Source organism: Thermobia domestica, chromosome 9 (genome assembly GCF_964235325.1).
Source record: "Thermobia domestica chromosome 9, izTheDome1.hap1.1, whole genome shotgun sequence".
NCBI classification, from domain to species: domain Eukaryota; kingdom Metazoa; phylum Arthropoda; class Insecta; order Zygentoma; family Lepismatidae; genus Thermobia; species Thermobia domestica.
Window position 1 is genome coordinate 9,532,367 of NC_137462.1, and position 21,643 is coordinate 9,554,009.

General features: G+C 37.7%; 1 protein-coding gene across 3 annotated transcripts in view; it reads right to left on the reverse strand.

The window, feature by feature from the left end:
* The window catches only part of LOC145694395 (E3 ubiquitin-protein ligase TRIM37-like), a 194,628-nt gene that overhangs the window by 24,936 nt on the left and 148,049 nt on the right, over positions 1 to 21,643 (reverse strand). For 2 of the 3 annotated variants that reach the window (XM_081770570.1, XM_081770571.1), the window contains exons 9-11: positions 17,508 to 17,616; positions 16,452 to 16,539; positions 4,859 to 5,088 (exon numbers count right to left, since the gene is read on the reverse strand). In XM_081770570.1, the coding sequence (XP_081626696.1) occupies positions 4,859 to 5,088; positions 16,452 to 16,539; positions 17,508 to 17,616 (427 nt within the window). The remainder of the gene's footprint in view (positions 1 to 4,858; positions 5,089 to 16,451; positions 16,540 to 17,507; positions 17,617 to 21,643) is intronic. The other variant, XM_081770573.1, reaches the window with a different exon arrangement.

Below are 21,643 nucleotides of genomic sequence, written 5' to 3' on the forward strand. Positions count from 1 at the left end.
GAAAAGTAAGTGTGTCATTCGACTGTACAGGGTGGGCTATATTTATGAGAGACATTTAAAATGCATTTGTGGTGCATGTTGAACACATTTATTAATAACTATGTGGAGCACACTGCCAAAGAACGGGAGTTCTGCACTGTGTTCAGTATTTGAAGATTACGCCCCTTAGATGGGCACCACTATGATGAGAACATTCTTTATCGTAATAATGATGTTCAGGATAGTTTGGCACAGGTTTCTAGTAGGGATGGCTGCTATCTACCTTCGGATGCTATCCTTCAGTTCATTGATGGTACTGAGCTTTGTGGTGCACACCTTTTCTAGATAATCCTACAGAAGTAGTCCAGTGGGGTTAGATTGTGGGATCTGGGTGGCCAATGGATATCACCGAATCTGCGAATCTGGAGATGAAGCGTCCCAGGAAGTGTCATCGAAGGGTTGTCACTTACACTATTGCAGTATGACTGGTAGCATTACCCTGCTGCATCCACATGTCTCTGACGCCAAGCCGCCTCATTTCGGAAATGAAAAATGTTCGTAACATCCGCTCACCGGTGACAGTAACGGTGTCATTATGTTCGTTCTAAAAAAAATAATAATTAAAAAAAAAACTATCGCACAGGCATGACTCACTACACACAAACACAGTAACCATGGCACTATGCAATGGTGTTTCATGCAACAGTTGCGGATTTTGTCTAGCCCAAAATTGATAGCTTTGTTTATTGACATAACCACTGAGATAGAATTGAACTTCGTCGGACGTGATAAGGTGTTGCACAAAGTCATCACCTTTGCTGATTAGCCATCCACAGAATGTGATTCGTTGAACCTTATCTTGGTTGAACAATTTATGATCTTGGTTGAACAATTTGTGCACTATCTGTAGCTTGTATGGATACAGCAACAAGTCATTTTTAAGGATTCGTCACTCACTGGTATGTGGAATACGCACCTGATGACAATTGCCGAGCTGACTTTGGTCCAAGCCATTGGACACAAGTTCGATGTTTATTGCATTGCGAGATTATCGAGGTCTCCCAGGGGACAGTTTTTGGTTCACGTTTGCGGTCTCACGAAAGTTGTGAACAGCACGTGGTATGAATTTTCGGACTGGTGCTACCAGTTTCTTAAAATGTTGTTTGAAACACCGTTGTGTTGTGAAGATGGAGATCCCACTACTGAAGACCGCCTCTTTGATGTACGAAATTTCAACGGCGGTACACATCATTATGATTTCGTGAAAGAAACACGTATCAGTAACTCCCATCCTTACATTACCTGTTAAGCTATATGAAAATTATGCATGATTATTATTGCTCACAGTATTCAAAATACATGTTCCATCAATACGGCTCATCCCGTATTATGTGATATTTAACAGCCTGTAAAATATGTTGAAAAAGCAGTGTTCTTTAATATTATCACAAAAAGAATGAACAAAAACTAGTGGCTTAAAATCGAAGGGTAAAAAAATCAGAAGAGTAAGTGTTTTTTTGGCCCTTAGTTCACCCAGAATCCCCTCACTCTGTGTGTGTGTGTGTGTGTGTGAGAGAGAGAGAGAGAGAGAGAGAGAGAGAGAGAGAGAGAAAGAGAAAGAGAAGAGAGCCTTCACTCACCCCTCACAACCAAGCCTTTCCTCACCTGATTCACTGTACTACATATATATATTTAGACTTCCTTCACACTTCACAAATATTAACAATACAAACTGCATATAAAATAAAGATAACGTTTTATAAACACTTACACATACTATACATTTTCTTTCTGGAACCAGCAAGTTTTTCAGTTGTTGGCCGTTAACCCTATCACCACCTACACTCAGATTGTAGGGCTGTCATCTTGTGGGGTTTCAAAGGAAATTTTTACAATCCTCCAGTATTACATAATAATTTCCAGTACATTTTCAGTATTTCCAGTATCAATATAAATTTTCAGTAATTTCCAGTATTTTAAGTATCAGTAGACACCTTGTAGTTATTTTGTGCACTATCTTCTTTCATAAGAGTGTGATTAAAGAAAAATATTCCGTATCAATTACTGATTTTGTGTTATATTTTAAAATAACATTATTCTTTGTTAAGTTACGAAGAATTATACGCACAACGTTACGAAGTGTAAAGAAAGAATATACAGAATGTCCATACAAATACTATCATACTTTAAAATGATATAACGTCGCTTTGGATAATCGTATTTAAATGAAACTTTTTACATTTGAAACAAAAATTCAAATATTTTTTACTATAGCTCATAGACATTGAGTATGTGTCCTACGAGTGGCGATGCAGATATCAAGACTATATTCCTATTCACGTCACACACGCTCCAACTTATCTGATGAACTGGACTAGATGGCAGCATTGATACGAAGTTGCACTTCTTGCAGGTTTTGAGGCAATGGGAATACGTAGACACAATCCTCTACGTAACCCCATAAAAAGAAGTCCAAGACCGCCAAGTCAGGCGACCTCGGCGGCCACTTGTACAAGACATTATCATAATTTCCGGCACGTCCAATCTATCTTCCTGTAAGCCTCTCATTCAGATGCTCCCGAACATGTAAATGCCACTGAGGAGGTGCTCCATCCTGTTTGAAAATAAATTCATTGCCTTCTTCTTACAATTGTGGAAATAACCAAATAGTGAGGATTTCAAGATAAGTTGAACCTGTAACAGTGGCCTCTCGAAAGAAAAATGGGTCATAGACTTTATGTTTCGATATGTCACAAAAGACATTCACTGTAGGAGAGTCTCTTTCAACTTCCAAAATGGTATGTGGATTCTCGCTCCCCCAAATCCTAACATTATGCCTGTTCACTCTTCCACTAACATGGAATGTTGGCTTATCATTGAAAATTACTTTTCGTGACAGTTCTTCATTATCGTCCATTAGTACCATAAAATGTTCACAGAAATCTAATCGTTTTACAGTGTTTGATCACGTCCATTATTGACATTGTATCCATTGTTGACATGTACAAAAATATTTGAGTTTTTCTTTCAAATGTGACCAATTTCATTTCACGATTATTCAAAGCGACTAATACCATTTTAATATGATAGTATTTTTATAGGCATGGTATATAGAGATTCACTTGCATGTTGTAATTTTGCCACTGGTAAATATTACTTGGTAAAAGCCCAATGATATCTTTCCAATTTAATAGATAGTACTAGCTGAACCTGCGCTCTCTACACAGCGCATCATTCACATATGAGCATGAATCTCCTTGTCATTCCACACATCTGTACATGTCCCTCTACAGACACAAGTAAAAGACGTCTTGATAAAAATCGGCAAAGGATACCATAAGGGGAGATTTTTTCGATTATTTTTTCAAAATATCGTACCGTTTGCAAGATTGAGCCTACTTCCGGTTGGAGTTTCTAATTCATGTATGATTAGCTTTTCTTTCTTCGTGCATGCAGTATGTAATAAGCAAATACATTACATACACAAATAATTATGTCAATGGTATATGGTGCTCATTGGGCAAAACACTCCGAACAATAAAGATTCATCTTAGCCTGGAGAAGTGGTTATCCTTCATTTTTCATTATAATTTGGCCTTGAAACGAACTCCTGAGAGATATACAACCCCTATATATAACTGTGTTATGTTGGAATGTATAACTCATAGGATACGATAATTTACTTTTTAAAAATTTCAATACTTCCAGTGTACCCCTAAAAAATGTAATAACGAAATAACAGTCATGCTTTTAAATATTCAATTAGAACTGAACAATCTACACAAAATTTGGAATCGACCAGAGAAAGCGGCACGTTTCTAGCACTTGTGGTTTCGGAGATCAAGAAGTGGAAAAATATCATTTTTCAAATAATGCAGCTCTTTCATCAATTTGAGTGAAACATGGCTTCTTTCTATTTCTCACGGGGTTCTTCAGTTACATATTCTAATAGTCATTGTTGTCATCCCGCACATCTATTTTTGTTTATTACATGTTATTGGATGGAAGTAAATTGTATCGCACAAAATGCGCGGCGCGCCCGCTCGTGTTATTCTGTTTTCCGTCTAAGGTAAATGCGTTTTTACGATGGCGGAAGAAATTTACAGGCGACTAACGTTTGACGGTTTCTTAAGGTAATGTCAAATGATGACGTAGAACATGAAATTGATAGTGATCTAAGTGATGAAAGTATATAAATAAATCAATATGACAGTAATTCAGAATAAGAAATGTCTGATACTGAATATGAGAATTTATCATCTATAGATTTTGCGCGCTGCCAAGAGCTAAGGTCTACAACAATGAAGTGTAGTATGTGCTCTTTCACCTGCAAAATCACTCATCAAAAATTATTGTTTGCGTTGAATGCAATGCAAATGATACTGATTGTGAATAAACACCTGACATTCAAGAGAACGTAAGTCATAATCTGAGAGGTGTGTGGAATACGTTATATGTCTTCGAGTAAAGGAAAGAAGTAGTGTATATTGAATCAAGTGACTTTATCATATCATAACACCTTCTAAGCAGAATATTCAGTGAAAATATATTTCTGTTTTGTAAAGCATAACTCTATTCAAAACATAATATTCTATCATGTACTTAATATATTCTGTGTCCTAATTTTTAATGTCATGTGTAATGTTTCTGTGCTAATATTCTGAAGAAACATTGAAACCTACACGCAAACCACATTTTTATGTTAAAATTAATAGCTTCTGTCAGTATTACTCTATATCGCACAGTGCTCAACATGCCCGCTGGTGTTATGGCGCCCGCTCAAAGGTTAATATATAGATAAAACAACATAGGCTTAAACTACGTAAAAAATTAAATGAACAAAATTAGATATCGACTAAATTGAGTGTGACTGACGTACCTGTAGAATTAAAGAGTGTAGGCTTTGTCCAGTGAGAAGGTTCTACAGAACAAGAGTTGCGATCCTGCATCTCAAACAAGTGAAGCAGCATTATTTCATCCTCCAGGCCTTCTGCTGTGTGTTTGCGAGTAACCCTTGATCGAAATAAACCATCTTTAGTGCAAGCACATAGAACGCCCTCATGACAAGGAGGAAGAGGAAGGGGAAAGGTTTCAAGGTTGTCGCTAGAACTGACAAATGAACTTCACGTAAGAAATACCATCATACATATTCTTATTACGACATTTACTAGTGTCTTAAATACTATAATTATACTCGTTAACTAGGAAATTAAAAAGTAAAAATTAAATAAAGTAATTTTAAAAAATACTTTTGTTATAGGACTAAAATGCAGGGTGTTTCAAAAAGAATGATCTGATTTTAATAGTCCATATGTATTGATAAAAACATATTACAAAAATGGGATAAATTGCGAAATACTTACAAAACCTTCTAGTTTTAGCTATCCTATTACAAATACTCTATGTGTTCACCAACATGTGACTCCCGTCAAACATTTGTCGAATTGTTTCCACCACTTCATCGGAAGTGTGAGGTCAACCTGGACTCTTAACGTTGCACAAGCATCCTATCTCTCCAAATTGGCGATACCAACGACGAATATTTTTGGGTGCAGGTGGATCAATGGCAAAACGCCGATGAAAATCACGTTGGATCGAAATCACTGACTAAGTCTTTGCAAACTGCAGCATACAAACCGGCTTCTGTTGAGCTGACGCCATCTTACTTCTGGCTAATTGCAAACTGAGAAGACGCATTGACTAACATCTAACGGCGATTTTTCTGAAACTCTAGGCCACGCCCCATTTAAACAACACTCATTTCGTTGCTGGCATGTCCTATGTTCCGTAATTATTACCATCCACTATCAGGTCATTCTTTTTGAAACACGGTGTATTTTAATATTAATCCAACTCGTAAGGAGTTCTTAAGAACAAAATAACTTTCAACAACACTAAATTTAATATCAAAAAATTTTTTTTTTCAATATTCTAATCAACGTGTAAGTGCAGAAACGAACGTAACATTACTTTCCATTTCGATGTATTGAACTAACTGTATTAACAAAAGAACGAGCTTGATTTTTTCGAAGGCTAACATCTCTTTCCAGCACTGAGGCTATATGAGATGTGGATCTACAGTTTAACGTGGATTCCAAACCGTATTACTTGAAAGGAGAAAAAGACCAACGACTTTTTTACGTAATTATTGTCAACATCCCTTAATGGCCTGTCATAGGGATGAAGATAGAGCTTATATACTATAATATAGAGTGCCATAAAGACACACGTATTTTACTAATCTTGGTAATCTTAGTCTTTTCGCGGAAATGGATTGCTTGACACACAAGTTGTCAATAATTACATTTCACTGAACATTTACGGAATGTAGAGTGTTTACTCTAGTATAGTGAAGTTGTATATAGAAGGAATATATTCCTCTCTAACTAATCTGCTGTTGATGGAGATGGCTTCCCTCTTATGAACTTGGAAACGGCTCGTCCTTGTAGGATTTTTAGGATTTAGATTTTGTATGGCCATTTAACCCGTCACCTATGAGAGAAAGTTCCTCGGCGAGCAAATTATCCGGGGAAGGAAAAAGAAGGAAGCGGCCTAGGACCCATAAGTTAGGTATCACTCCGGAATTTGTTTTGTGTGAATGAGAAATGGCTGTCCTGAAAAAGCTTTTTACACTTTTTCGACCGGGTGCCCCCATCGGGAATCGAACCCGGGACCGCTCGCATCGAATGCGACAGCGTTAGCGACTACGCACGCTACGCGCCTTGTAGATCGACGAAAGAGACTAGACACGAAGTCCACTGGATTCACTACTTATCCAGTGCGACTTAGAATGAGGACAGATGCTAATTGAGAGTGTTTCTGTCACTGAATAGGTGAATAAGATCAGAGTTAGCGTTGCGGACTCGGCTGTTTATCTTTGAAAGATCAAGGTGTTGGTCTGCTAGTTACGGGTGACTATATTAGAGACCGAATCGAATGAAACTAGGAAGTCCTCAATTTATATACCACGAAAGAGAGAGTACTAAACCATGGACCTGTGGTGTCTCAAATCCAAAATCTCGACGTGTGCAGAAAAATGTAAGTTTGAGAAAAATGCGTTCTTCAGTGTAAGTAACTAGGACGTTCTTACAGTTTGTGACAATTTGTTGCATATACAGTTTCGCATGACCCGAAAGTTATATAATGGAGACAAGACATTCTTTTCCGGCTTCTCTGAACAGTTTAATAAGCGGGTAGGTAAAAATTTCACGTGCATAAAATAAACAAAGATTTCGATAAATTAAAATATTTTCTAAGTCCACATTATTTATTTATTTATTTATTTTTCAGAGCTTAACAGAAACGAAACGAAGTGTTTGTTTAAATCATCGAGCCCTAACGATTAATAGAACTTTACTACAAAGGAAAAAAGAAAAGTATTTTATCGCAACTGAATAGTTAGGCCGCGTGGTTCTGAATTCAATTTCCGGTGGGAGCACAAAATTTCCGATGCTGACCCGACATCATGAAGTAACTGAGGATCTAATCGAATTACTAAATTCTCGCTAACAAATGATCCTTGGAAAGAATTTCGAATACATCATTCGATTGGAGAAGAGTTTCTATAATTTTAGACAGGACAACAATTCTGTGACTAGTCAATCCAATCAGGGATTATTGACGGAAGAAATTTCACAAGTTGAAATCCACTCGTAGAAAGAGCGTTAAGATAGAGAAGTAAACTTACACTTGATATATAGCTGTTTATAATACAATTTTAACAAGTTCACCAATTAACTTATTAGTTTTATCTCTTGAAAGCATTCAAACACATCGAAGCTTTCAAATAAGTCATAATGGCCCAGCAGACAATTAACATGGGACATACAGTGTTCTTAAGAGCCTGACATACTAAAAATAACAGAAGATTTACTATTTTTCTTTTGCTTGTTTTTCATAAGTGAAAGGAGATATTAAAATGCAACTTACCACAATCATTGATATTATTCTACAACAGAAAATATTAACCTGAAGAATTTTTTGTGTTGTCATCCATAGAAATCACAGTGTTACAAGCAGTGTTGGGCAAATTTCAACTGAATTAACAATTAACAATTAATCTGTAAATTTAATTGTTAATTGCAATTAACAATTGAAATAAGTAATGGTTAATTGTTAATTGCAGTTGGCCATTGAAAAAGGAGAATCAATTGCAATTGATCAATTGATTGAAAGTAATTGCAGTGGAAAGTAATTGCAATTGAATTCTGTAATTCAATTGCAATTGAAATTAATTGGCAATTGATTCAATTGCAATTGATTTCCACAGCAATTACTTTCAATTGATTGATCAATTGCAATTGATTTTCACTGATTAATTTTCAACACAGTAGTTCAGAGAGGGCGTGGGGCAATGAAAACTTTAGCCACGACCAATTGACTCACCACCCGTCGTGACCCACGACCCACCGTGACCCACTCTGACCCACCACCCACCATAAACCACTCTTACCCACTGTGACCCACAGACCCACCAAAACCCATTGTCATCAACTCTGACCCATGATTCACGACCTCTTCTCTACTGACTAAAGAGTTTAAACTTGTAATAAAACAAGCCTATAAAATTATCACTCATCGGAGTTTGAATTTCTACAATCAATCGCTCAAGCACCGCACTAATACAATAACGGCGGATCTGACCTTTCTAATATAAATAAAATAGAGTTTGTTCGTGTGTCTGTCTGTCTATCTTTGTGTGGCCTGTGGACGATACGAGTGGACCGAAACTTTTCAAAATTTGGTCACGGGTAACTTGGTCTAGGCCCCAGACCAAGACGAAGAGTTTTTTTTTTTTTTTAATTCTTTACTAGGGGGTCTCCAGGGGACGCTTACCGGGACCGGCCTGGGGACCAGTAAAGTCGACCGAGAGTTACCAAATTTTGGTCAAAGATACCTTGGTCCAGGTCCCACACCAAGGCAAAGCGTTTTCAACAAAATTCGAACCAGGTGGTCTCAGGGGGGCGTTTACCAAGACATGTAAAAGTAGAATGATATCAGTGTCGATTTCATAGTTTTCGCGGTCGCTGAGATCCATGGTGAAACTCCGATCGCATTAACTTCCAAATTCACCGTGTTCGGCTGCGGGCCGGGGGTCAACGGGGAGGGGGAGGGATACCGAAACGTAAAAGTAATCCAAAATGACCTATATTAGTGTCAAATCCATAGTTTTCGCGGTTGCTGATATCAATGACGACACTACCATTAGCGATGACTTTCAAATTCATCCACCGTTGTATGCGGGCCTTGGGTCACCAGAGGGGGGAATTCCGAGACATGTAAAAGTAATCGAAAATGACCGATATTAATGTCAAATCCATAGTTTTCGGGATAGCTGAGCTCAATGGTGAAACTCAAGACCATGTTTACTTTCATATTTAGCCCCCATCAGCTAAGAAAGGGTGGCATTATAAAGGGGATCACGAGACATGTAAAAATAATCCACAATGACCGATGTCAAATCCGTAGTTTTCGCGGTGGCTGAGATCAATGGTGATACTTTCATTAGCGATGATTTTCAAATTTAGCCACCATTGTATGCGGGCCGGGAGTCACCGGGGGTGGGGAACTGCGAGACATGTAAAAATAATGGAAAGTGACCGATATTAGTGTCAAATCCATAGTTTTCGCTGTCGCTGAGATCAATGGTGATACTTCCACAGGCGTTGACTTCCAAATACAGCCCCCATCGGCTGTGGGCCAGAGGCATTGTTTTTCTTTTAATTGGAACCAGAGGATTATAGGGACTTTTACCGGCATATGTAAAAAGTAGTAGAAAATGGCAGATGCTAGTGTCACATTCATAGTTTTCGCGGTATTGGTTGGGGGTTGGTGGGGGCCAGAGGAGATTTTTTCTCAATACGAACCAAGGGGGTCTAAGGGTTGGTTCACCGGGACATGTAAAAGTAATAGAATTTGTGTCGAATCCATATTTATTGGGGTTGCTCAGACGTATAGTGACACCCCCGATAGTGTATACGTTCAAATTCAGCCCCATCGGCCTTCCCAATGAAAACACATGTACGTTGTTGGATATATATTCACACAAAATATATCCAATTTTAGAAATGATTCTTAATTGTTCTCCCGTTGTTCAGTTCGTTTACATTGATATTTTATCTGATCCATGCGAAGAACGGGCATAACAGCAAGTACGAAATGGTAAAGTGTTTGTTATGGCACAAATTACAATGAATTCAATTATATAGATAATAATTATAATTAATAATTATTTCCTTGTTGAATTATAGATACTTTTCAGTGGAAAACTGAATAAAATTTAAAAGTCCCAAATCAACGTAAAGTAGACCAACGTATAGGAAAAATGTATAAAATTTTCCATATAATTAAGCTTACAAACTTAAATGGAAATTTAGCTTAATTACGTGGAAATTTTTTGTGTCGTTTTGTGCGCCTATTTCCTCGTTTTCTGCGTCACCGGAAATGGGTCAATGTTATCCTACAAATATGGTGGAACAAGTTAATGCTGTTCCGTCAGGAACGATTTCGAGGTCGTTTCCTTCACATCATCTTGTGCGTGTTTTCTACCGTTTTGTAAACCTATTTCCACGTTTTGCGAATCAAAGGTAGTGGGTCAAAATGGGCATTCAATATGGGAAGAAAAATGATCCACTCTCCCACCAGTATCGAATTTCAAGGTCGCTTTTTCGCATTGTTTAGTGCATGTTTTTACCGTTACTGCGCATATTTTCACGTTTTGTAGGCCAACGAAAGTGGGTCAAAGACGACCTACAAATATGGCAGAAAAAGACATATCCATTCCACTTTCAAGGTCCATTTTGACCCTCTCCCACTGATGCACAAAGCGACACAAATCATGCAAAAAAATGTGAAGAAAACGACCTCGACATTCGATGGTGACGGAACAGCATTAAGTTATTCCGCTATACTTGTAGGCCATTTTGACCCATTTTCGTTGTCGCACTAAAGTGGAAATAGGAGCACAAAACAGTACAAAGCAGGCACTATACGATGCAAAAGAAACGACCTCCAAATTCGATAGTGGCGGAACAATGGCTCTATTTCCTCACACATTGATCGACCATTTTGACGCATTTCTGGTGATGCTCAAAACGTGGAAGTAGGCGAACAGAACTGTACAAAATACACACTAAATGATGCGAAAGAACCAACCCCGAAATTCGATAGTGGAGGAACAGTGAGCCATTTAACTCCCACTTTAAAGCCCCGTTTGACTTACCTCGGGTGATGCACAAGACGAGAAATAGGCGCAGAAAACTTAAAAAAAAAAAAAAAGGCACTAAACGATGCGAAAGTAACGATCTGGAAATTCGATAGTGTCGGAACAGTGAGTCATTTTCGTCACACCTTGGAGGCTCATCTTGACACACTTCTAGTGACGAACAAAACGTGGAAATAGGGGCAAAACGTAACACAACAGGCACTAGTCAATGCGAAAGGAAGGACCTCGAAATTCGGTAGTGGCGGAGGAGTGAGTCATTTTCGTCACACTTTGGAGGCCCATTTTGACACACTTCTGGTGACGCGCAAAACGTGGAAATGGGGGCAAGAAACAGCACGAAAATTCAGTAGTCGATGCAAAAGAAGGACCTCGAAATTCGGTAGCGGCGGAGAAGTGGGTCATTTTCGTTCCACCTTCGAGGCCCATTTTGACCGTCTTCCAGTGACGCACAAAACGTCGAAATAGGCGCACAAAAGGGTACGCGGTGTGAAATTAACGACCTTGAAATTCGATAGTGGCGGAAAAGTGGGTCATTTTCGTCCCATCTTGGAAGCCCATTTTGACCCACTTCTGGTGACACACAAAACGTGGAAATGGGGGCACGAAACAGCACGAAAATTCAGTAGTCGATGCAAAAGGAACGACCTCGAAATTCGGTAGTGGCGGAGAAGTGGGTCATTTTCGTCTCACCTTCGAGGCCCATTTTGACCGTCTTCCAGTGACGCACAAAACGTCGAAATAGGCGCACAAAAGGGTACGCGATGTGAAATTAACGACCTTGAAATTCGATAGTAGCGGAACTCTTGGTCATTTTCGTCCCATCTTGGAAGCCCACTTTGACCCACTTCTGGTGACGCACAAAACGGAAGTAGACGCACAAAACGGATCAAAATGATGTGAAGGAAACGACCTCGAAATTCATTGGTGGTGGAAGAGCAATAATTTGTTCCGTCATATTTGTAGGCCCATTTTGACCCACTTCCGGTGATGCACAAAATCTGGGAATAGGCACACAAAGCGACACAAAATACGCACAAAAGATGCAAAACAAAGTATCTCGAAATTCGTTGGTGGTGGAACAAGTTAATGACGCCGTGAGCACCAATATAAGTATATACTGTAGTTCTTACCAGGGGGCGCGGTGGGTCAGTGGTAGAACGTTCACCTCCGGTGCTTGAAGTCCCTGGTTCGATCCCAGCTCGCGTAGTTTGGACTTTGTGGTGGACAAACACCGTGCTCGTGGATTTTCTCGGGGTTCTCCCGTTTCCTTCCACTTTCTTCATTTCATTCATTTCCCATCATCACCGTCTCCTTTAGCCTAACCGGCATAAGCGTGGGACGTAAAACTAAAGATTTCATATAATTTTTTGTAGTTCTTACCATCAAAGCTGAGAACTGCACGGTCCAATTTTTTAGCCAAAGTAGAAGCCCAACCGGAATAGTGATGTCAACCAGCCCGGCTCGGTTCAACTGAGCATACAGCTTGAGCTGGCTTGGTTGGGATTACCCATCGACTGAGCTCAATTGAGCCAATGGCTTGAACCGGCTCGGTAAAGGCGAGTTATCGACTCGGCTCGATTGGAGAAAATGGCTCGAACCAGCTCCGTTGAAACGAGTCCATAGGCTGGGTTCGAGTTAGCTTAACTGAGCCAATGGCTCGAACCGGCTCAGTTGGGGTAAGCAATCAGCTCGGTTCGGTTCGGCTCGAGCTGGCTCTGTTGGATGAGCTGTTGGCTCGGCTCACTTCTCGGTTCGGCTCGATAAGTGAATGAGCTTTGAGCGAGCCGCTTGAGTCGTTGACAACCCTAAACCCGGGTCGAGCAGTTTTAAACATGTTTGGCTGGAGTCCCATAACTTCTAACAATTTTTGGCTCGAGCCCGAATACTTGCTCCTCCTGAACTCAAGCCAAGAACCTCGTGACCGATGTCCTTGCCTCCTGAAGATTTCTTGACTACCGAGATCGACAGTTAACTAATTTTTAGTATTCCGATACAAACCGCCTATATTCCATGTTTATACAGGTACACGGTGTTATAATAATAATTAGTTATAGTAGTAGTAGTAGTATCATTGATAATTATATTGTCTATGTAGGATACTTGAAGATAGTAGTACTTGGAACTACACAAAGGATTTAGCTCGAATTGGCTCGACTCGACTGGAAACTCGATCCGAATTCGAGTCGAGTTGGGGGAAATTTTTCGAGCCGAGATGTCGAGTCGAACTCAAAGATGTCTACTTCGAGTCGAGTCGAGTTTTTAACTCGCTCGTGCTCATTCCTATTGTATGCATGACGGGCATATAGAGTTCTTTCGAGGGGGATAGAACCATAAACATAATATATTTAAAAAATACTTAGTTTCACGGCTTTCTTCCCAGGGGGGAAAGGGATGGTAGGTATCCAGCATTTCTTATAAGTACCTTATTTGAAATATGTAAAACAGTAACAAGTTGACAATACAATATACACACATCTTCTTATCTTCAGTTTTAATTGCTGATTTCAATTGCAATTAACAATTACAAGTTTCAATTGTCAATTGCAATTAACAATTGAATGTTTCAATTGCACCCTTTGCAATTGACAATTAACAATTGACGAAAATTCAATTGCAAATTTTATGATTGAATTCAATTGCAATTGAAATTAATTGTCAATTACAAATTGAAATCAATTGCAATTGATTTTCAGAGCAATTACTTTCAATTGATTGATCAATTGCAATTGATTTCAATTGATTTTGCCCAACACTGGTTACAAGGATAACATTTCCCCAAAATCTAAGTTAAGACAGCGACTAGAGAAATGAACTCAACTGCATTTGATTACGTATCATGTTGTCTTGGAATCCTGTGAACTACTTTGTAAATAATAGCTGAATTTAGTTTATGTAATAAACTAAATAGTTTTAACATATAGTTATTAAAATTAAATAATAATGTTACTTAATAAGTAGTTTACAAGATTCCAAAACATGATACGTATTCAAATGCAATGGAGTTCGTTCCTCTAGTCGCTGCCTTAACTTAGATTTTGAGGAATTGTTATTCTAACAACACTGTAATTTCTATGGATGGCAACACTGAAAATTCTTCAGGTTCATATTTTCTGTTCTAGAATAACATTATCTATGATTGTGGTACGTTGCATTTCATTATCTCCTTTCACTTATGAAAAACAAGCAAAAGAAAAATAGTAAATTTTGTATTATTTGTAGTATATCAGACTCTCAAGTTTTTTCGGGGTTCTCCTTCCAACTTTTTCTCACGTTCTAAATGTCACGGATTTCTTCTTAATCACTCAAATACATTTATCACCACCCTTTTAGAGACTAGACACCATAACTGCAAAACATCAAACTAACGGTTCCATTTCAGAGCTAGCTCAACACAACGAAAATGAATGGAAAAATAAAGCTCATTTCATAAAATTATAACTAACTTACCTCTGTATTTCGTGAAGATTTTCTGTTAATTCGTGTGAATAATTTCAGTTCGCGCTAGATCCTTTGTTAACACCTGTACCGGTGTTTGTAAATCGATTTACTTACATAGTTGAAGCTGTTGGCCTGCAAAATTATAGAAACGCAGACCCACCTGAAAACCATAACTTGTAATTGTCTTACTGTTTCACTTAAGAATTCGTCGCTCAAGATTTTCTCCACACTCAACTATCTCAATGCCGAAAGAAGAAAACGTGACTGTAATTTTTTAACGGATTTCTTAACCTTCTTAAATTGTGCCTTTTTTTAGGTAAATTACAGACTTTGAGTCAAGCAGCTACATCATCATCCCTATTTTTTGCAGGGGTTATGGTCCGTACCTCATTCTCTTCAGACTAGAACAGCCTTTCAAACGGTACCATTCCCATTTCCCTATCATGCCCCTGAGGCGGAAAATTTTGAGCGAAATCGGCATTTTTTTTACTTTTTTTTTTCAAATTTGAGCCCTCATGGACCCCTTTCCCTCTGTGTTAACACACAGATCTCAAAATCAACTGAAGAATACTAAGGGGTATGCTGAATGTGTGTACAAAATTTCACACACTATCTTGAAAATTTCTATCTTAAAAAGTAAAGTGAAAAATATTTGCCAATCTGCTAAGAATATTCCCACAATACCCAAAATTCCCGTATAAAACAGGATCTCAGGTAAAAATTTCCTGAGACATCCCTATTTATCCTAGAATCATGGTTCGCACTTCATTCTCTTCAGAACAGAACAGCCTTTCAAACGGTACCATTTACATGTCTCCATCATGTACCTGAAGTGGGAAAATAGCAAAAAAGAGATTGTTCATTAAAAAAATATCCGTTTTTTTTTTTTTTTTACCGTTTTGCCCCTCTGGACCCCTTGCCCCTGTGTTAACGCAGAGATCTGAAACAAATCTAAAAAATACTAAGGATGTACTGAATGTGTGAGCAAAATTTCAATCTTCTAGGTGCAAGAGTAAGCCCGCCAAAAAATAATAAAAATAGGCCTAACAAAAATTCCTTTGTTGCAAGTAATGACGTCACCCAACCCTATGTCACGATGCAGAAAGGCGTGAAAGCATATATAACGTATTCTACAACGCCTCCAGGCTTGGAAAAACAAAAAATCCCCGAAGTAAAAAGCTTTATTAGTACTTTTTTAAATCGAATAATTAAGGTGCTATCTTATCGTATAAAAATATACGATATAATTTAAAAGGGTTAAGTGATTCTGCAAGTTCTTCATACGAATCCGTTTTAAAACGGACATCCACGTTTCCTTCTTTCAATACTGAGATAAGAGAATATGAAAAAAAAAAAAAAAAAAAAAAAAACTTGAGCGACGAATTTTTAAGTGAAGTCGTGTGAGAATTACCAGTAATATACAAGTTATTGTTTTCAAATGATTCTGCGTTTCTATAATTTTTCAGAGCAACAACTTCAACCTTGTAAACAAATTATGTTTCCAACAGTAACAGGTGTCGAGAAAGGATCCAGCGCGAACCGAAATTATTCATACGCATTAGCAAAATATCTTCACGAGATACGGAGGAAAGTTATTTATAATTCATTCATATGTATTCTCATCAGCAAGTGTTCAGTACAGCAGCATCAGAAATACACACACAAAGATATTGCAGTGCAAGTTACTTATAATTGGCTGTATTTGCAATATGCACATTCTCTTTAACCACTTTTGCAAGACGCTAATTAATTAACATGCTCCGTATTTTAAATTCATAATTCCAAACTTCTAACAATTACTTCCACTTACCCTGTCGCTCCTAAATTTTGATCTGATATTGAATCCTGCTCCGGAAAAATGAGTGGTTGAGACATTGAGTACTCCACATCATTATCACCTAAAATGAAATAAAAAATACACTGTTACTAAAATCATAATGCAATAGTACTTTTAAATGGTGTACTACCAAATATGAATGGTACAGACTGATATATGTTTTAAGCAGTTTTTTTTTTTTTTTTTTTTTTTTTTTTTGATACACTACAAAGTACGTTACAATTCTATGTCGTACCGGTATTTCTGAGATTTATATTATTTAAAAAAAAAAAAAAAAAAAAAAAAAAACTTCAATCTAAATGAAATGAAATTAAAAAAAAAAAAAAACTCTAATCCAAATGAAATGAAATCTTTGAGTTTTACGTCCCGCGTTTGTGCCGGCTGGGCTCGGTGATAAGAAATGGATGGAATAGTGGAATAAATAAAGTGGGAGGAAACGGGAGAACCCCGAGAAAATTCCCGCACACGGTGTTTTTCATCACAGAGTTCACTTGGCGCGAGCTGGGATCGAACCAGGGACCCCAAGCACCAGAAGTGAACGCTCTACCACTGAGCCACCGTGGCCCCAACTCCAAATTAAATTAAATTACAATACATTAAATTAAATTAAATTTTTGAGTTTAACATACTACAATTATGTCGTTTTAGGCTAAAGGAGACTACGATTAAGGCAAGTGAATGATGGTGGAAGAACTGATGGAATGAGAAAGTGGGAGGAAACGGGAGAATCCGAGAAAAAACATGAATACGATGTTGTCCTCCACAAACTTACTCGGCCGGGGATTGAACCAAGGACCCCAAATATCATACATAAGCACTCTACCACTGAGTCATCATCCCCCCGAACTCCAATCCAGAAATAAATTCATACTTTAATTTTGATGTTTGTATAAAATCAATTTAGCAAATATTGTTAAATGTGGGCATAGAAAAGGTATCTTTTATCGGGGCAAACCACTATGATTTTAATATTGGAGAAAAAATGGTACACAGTATATTAACACTAAGTTCCAGTTTTGCCTTACTGACCTGACATGGTTTCGTCATCTACATCATTCTCATCGTTTGAGTTATCTTCTGTCGGGGGCATAACTGCATGGTCACACTCTTCATTGAACGCCTCACCCTCGCTCATATCCTGAAACAAAAAAAAATGCTTTTAAAAATACTGTAATATTGCTTCGGCTTCTCTACAATTACAACGTAAAATAAATAAATACACCGGAACAATAGTGGAAACCAAAAAGGAGATCATAAGCAATCTATTGAACCACCTGACCGATCTCGATCAAATTTTCAACATAGATGAGGTTCGAACCTGGGAGGGATTTTATTATTTCACTTTAACGGTGTAACTTAGGAGAGGGAGAGGGGAGAGATACAATATCGAAATGACCAATGATTGAAAATGACCAATATCAGTATCGAATCGATAGTTTTCGGGGTCGCTGAGTTGAACAGTGACATTTTCGATCTCGTCTAAATCCAAATTCAGACCCGCAACTTGAGGGAGGAGGAGATATATATATATGTATATAAATGATCGAAAATGATTAATATCAGTCTCGAATCCATAATTTTCGGAGTCGCTGAGATGAACAATGACACTTCCGATGCCGTGCCCTGCAACATAGGGAAAGAGGGATATATATAAAATCATCGAAAATGACAGATAGTGCGAATCCATAGTTTTTTTTTTTTTTTGGGGGGGGGGGTCCGCTGAAATTCGGCACTCTTCCATGTAATTTGAATGGAAGAGCACCGAAGAGTGGAAGAATATATGACTGTTTTGAGAGTGGACTGAGTAGCATAGTGGTTAACGCATCAACACGGTACGATGAAGATCCCGGGTTCGAGTCGCGGTCCTATCATGCACTTTTTCACTTTGTGTATTATTGAATCCGCACTTACAGAGGATTTGGTGTGTTAAATTGGCTGTTTTTTCCTTTCTTTAATATAATATAATTTATATCCCGTATTTTGACGCCAATAAAGATATCTGACTCAATTAAGTCTACCGTAAAATATGGGAGGGAGAACCATAGAGGACACTGGTGTTACTTGTAACTCTCTATCAGCAGCGCATACAACTGGTGCAAACTGCACTACATCGTACTTGAAATTATAAGAGCGTCAAGCGGATACATGTTATCAAATAAAGTTTCCGGAAAAATTTACCCGAAACTTGAGATATCAAAGTTTAGGTTATCGACAGATTTCTCCACGTGAGCACAAGCTATACATACCATGACTAACTGGAAGAAACGAAACTGCTTTCATTTCTTATTCTTGAAGGTAGATAAGGCACTGCTATGTACACTCATGTCCAAAATTATTGTCGCATGTCTATAAATATGTTGTTTTAGAAATATAATTTGATAACGAATTCGCCCGGTATTTCTTATAATGTTAGTATGTGTATAATCGGCAAAGACATGTATGTGGCAACTTTCATGTCAAAAGAGCAGTAAATAAGAACAATAAAACGAAAATCAAACTTCCTTCTCTATTTAGCAATATTTTGTTTTACTCCTTCTAATTTTCATATTTATAACTCTTTTACTATGAAATTTACCACAAATATACATTTCCAGATTATACACATAGTATCAGTATTAAAAGTGCCCTGCAACATCATTATGAAATTATATTCGTACAAGAAGATAGTTACAGATATGCGACAATCATTTTGAACATGAGTGTACATAAGTGAGAATTCATTCATTAGTGTAATTAATCCGAAAATTAGATCGTCGTAGCAGTCTTCCACGTTGTACCCTTTATACGTATTGTAATAGCAGTTAAAAAAAAAGAAAGAAAGAAAAAAAAACATCTGTGGAATTACAGCAGAATAGTGCCACTCCTATGTATTATGGTAATAAAGCGATTGGTCGTACAACGGTATCTTAGCGGTAGCATGCGAATGATTCACGAAGCATGGTCGGGGAGACTATTTACTACGGTAAATGATGCCAACATTGGCAAGAACTTTCGATAAAGACGATAATCTTCATGTTACAAAACTTTTTGGCTTTATCTGGCATTTTGTTTGAACGGACTCAACAGATTATTACGCATATATTGCAATGGGAAACCAGAAAATTTGCAAAAATAAATTAGGTATTAACGAAAGTTGAGATGTAAAAGAACATTTATTGAAGCATCTAATATGGCACATTCTTCAAGTGTTCCCTTGGGATTCATGTAAAATTGACTCAAATGCAAAGTTCTCCATGGCCCAATGTGTATTGTACTAATTTTAGCGGCCCATACCTGTAATTTACATATTTATGGGTCTTCATATATCCGGAATACAATCATACACTACTATAATGTTCGGAACAAAACTGCTTTTAGTTTCTTTAGATAGAACTGGACATGAATGTGAGCACATGCAAAACAAATTGAATCAAGTACTGCTGCTCTGACACATGTTACATGCCCAGGCCGCCATACTGCATTCAACTTTCGTTTTCTTAAATGGGAATAGGTGCAGGTGGTACATCAAATTCATGTACAATTTTCTCTGAAATTCACTGGTGCAGTGAGTTCTACCGTATCTTGTACCGTTTGCAAGATAATGCATGTTAAATGTCAAGCACTTCACGAATATTCAAGTAAATAGAAATTTGGGGAGGCAGAAAGTTATGTTGTGCAATGCACTCTGTGTTTATACCTATGTATGTAACAGTTTACTTGATTTATCGTTGACGAAATATTATCTGGATGTACATACATACATACACACTCAATACGGAAATAGTAGGTCTGCACTCAAATCTAGTCGTATCATCTGGATTTACGTTAAGACGTTTTAGATATTCACCCTCTGTGCTTACTTTCGTGTATATTTATGCTTACAGGATTGGTAAATGAAGTCTCATAAGTATGTAATTTCCTGTATGGGCACAGCAATTAGCACAATACACACGGAGTTTTGCACAACTTTCTATTTGGATCAATATTCGTGAAGTGCTTGACATTTAACACGCAATCCCTTGCAAACTGTACGAGATACGCTAAAACTCACTACACCAGTACATTTAAGAGAAAATTGTACATGAATTTGATGTTTCACATGCATCTATTCCCAGTTGAAAAACCGAAAGTTGAATCCAATATGGCGGATCCGAGATGGCAACCGGGGTATGTAACATGTGTCAGAGCAGCAGTACTTGATCCAATTTATTTTACATATGCCCACATTCATGTTCAGTTACATCTAAACATACTAAAAGCAATTTTGTGTCCTAGCGTTACAGTAGTGCATGATTGAATTCCGGATGTGTGAAGGCTCATAAATATGCAAATTACCGGCATGGGACGCTAAAATTAGTACAATACACATTGGGCCGCGGAGAACTTTGCATTTGACTCAATTTTACACGAATTCCGAGGGGACACTTCACGAATGTACCTTGTAAGACGAATCCTAATGTTTTACGATTGATTACGACAGACTCATCGGCATTACTTGAATACACATAAATTTGATTGACGATAGCATATACACTCACTTCGTTAGAATTGCAGGATCAGACATGTAAATCTACTATCTCTCTAAATATGTACTCAACAGTACTAGATCTACATTCAAGAAATGGAAACTTGGGCGATTTTAATATATCTCACTCAATCCTCGTATTATCAATCAAAAATGGAAGTAAATAATTACATATTATCAGTTTAACATACACGCTTTTCTATCTTTAGCTTTGCACTTTGATTCATAGTTACACTACGTAATTTGGATATACAGGGTGTTTCAAAACAACACCGACAATGTTTGGGAGATGATTCCTGACACCAAGATAAGACAAGAAGTATAGACTAACCTGGGTGCACAAATGCTTCCTTTTGGATTTATAGGCTGCCGGAAACATGAAAAAATCAACTTTAAAGGTCTATAGCTTCAATACTATGGGCCCTACCGTAGACGGGTCAAGACTTCACTTAGAAACTAGTATGTGCCCTATCCAAATATCCATGTTTCAGAAACCTGTGGTACTTCCTCAAGAATTTTTATAAAGATAGTTGGTGAGTACTTCAAATTATAGGCCTGTAGCCAAACTCCTTCTATAAAAACCGTTATGTAAGTACCTTAGGATTCTGAAACATGTAAATGAAATGAAATCTTTGAGTTTTACGTCCCACGTTTATGCCGG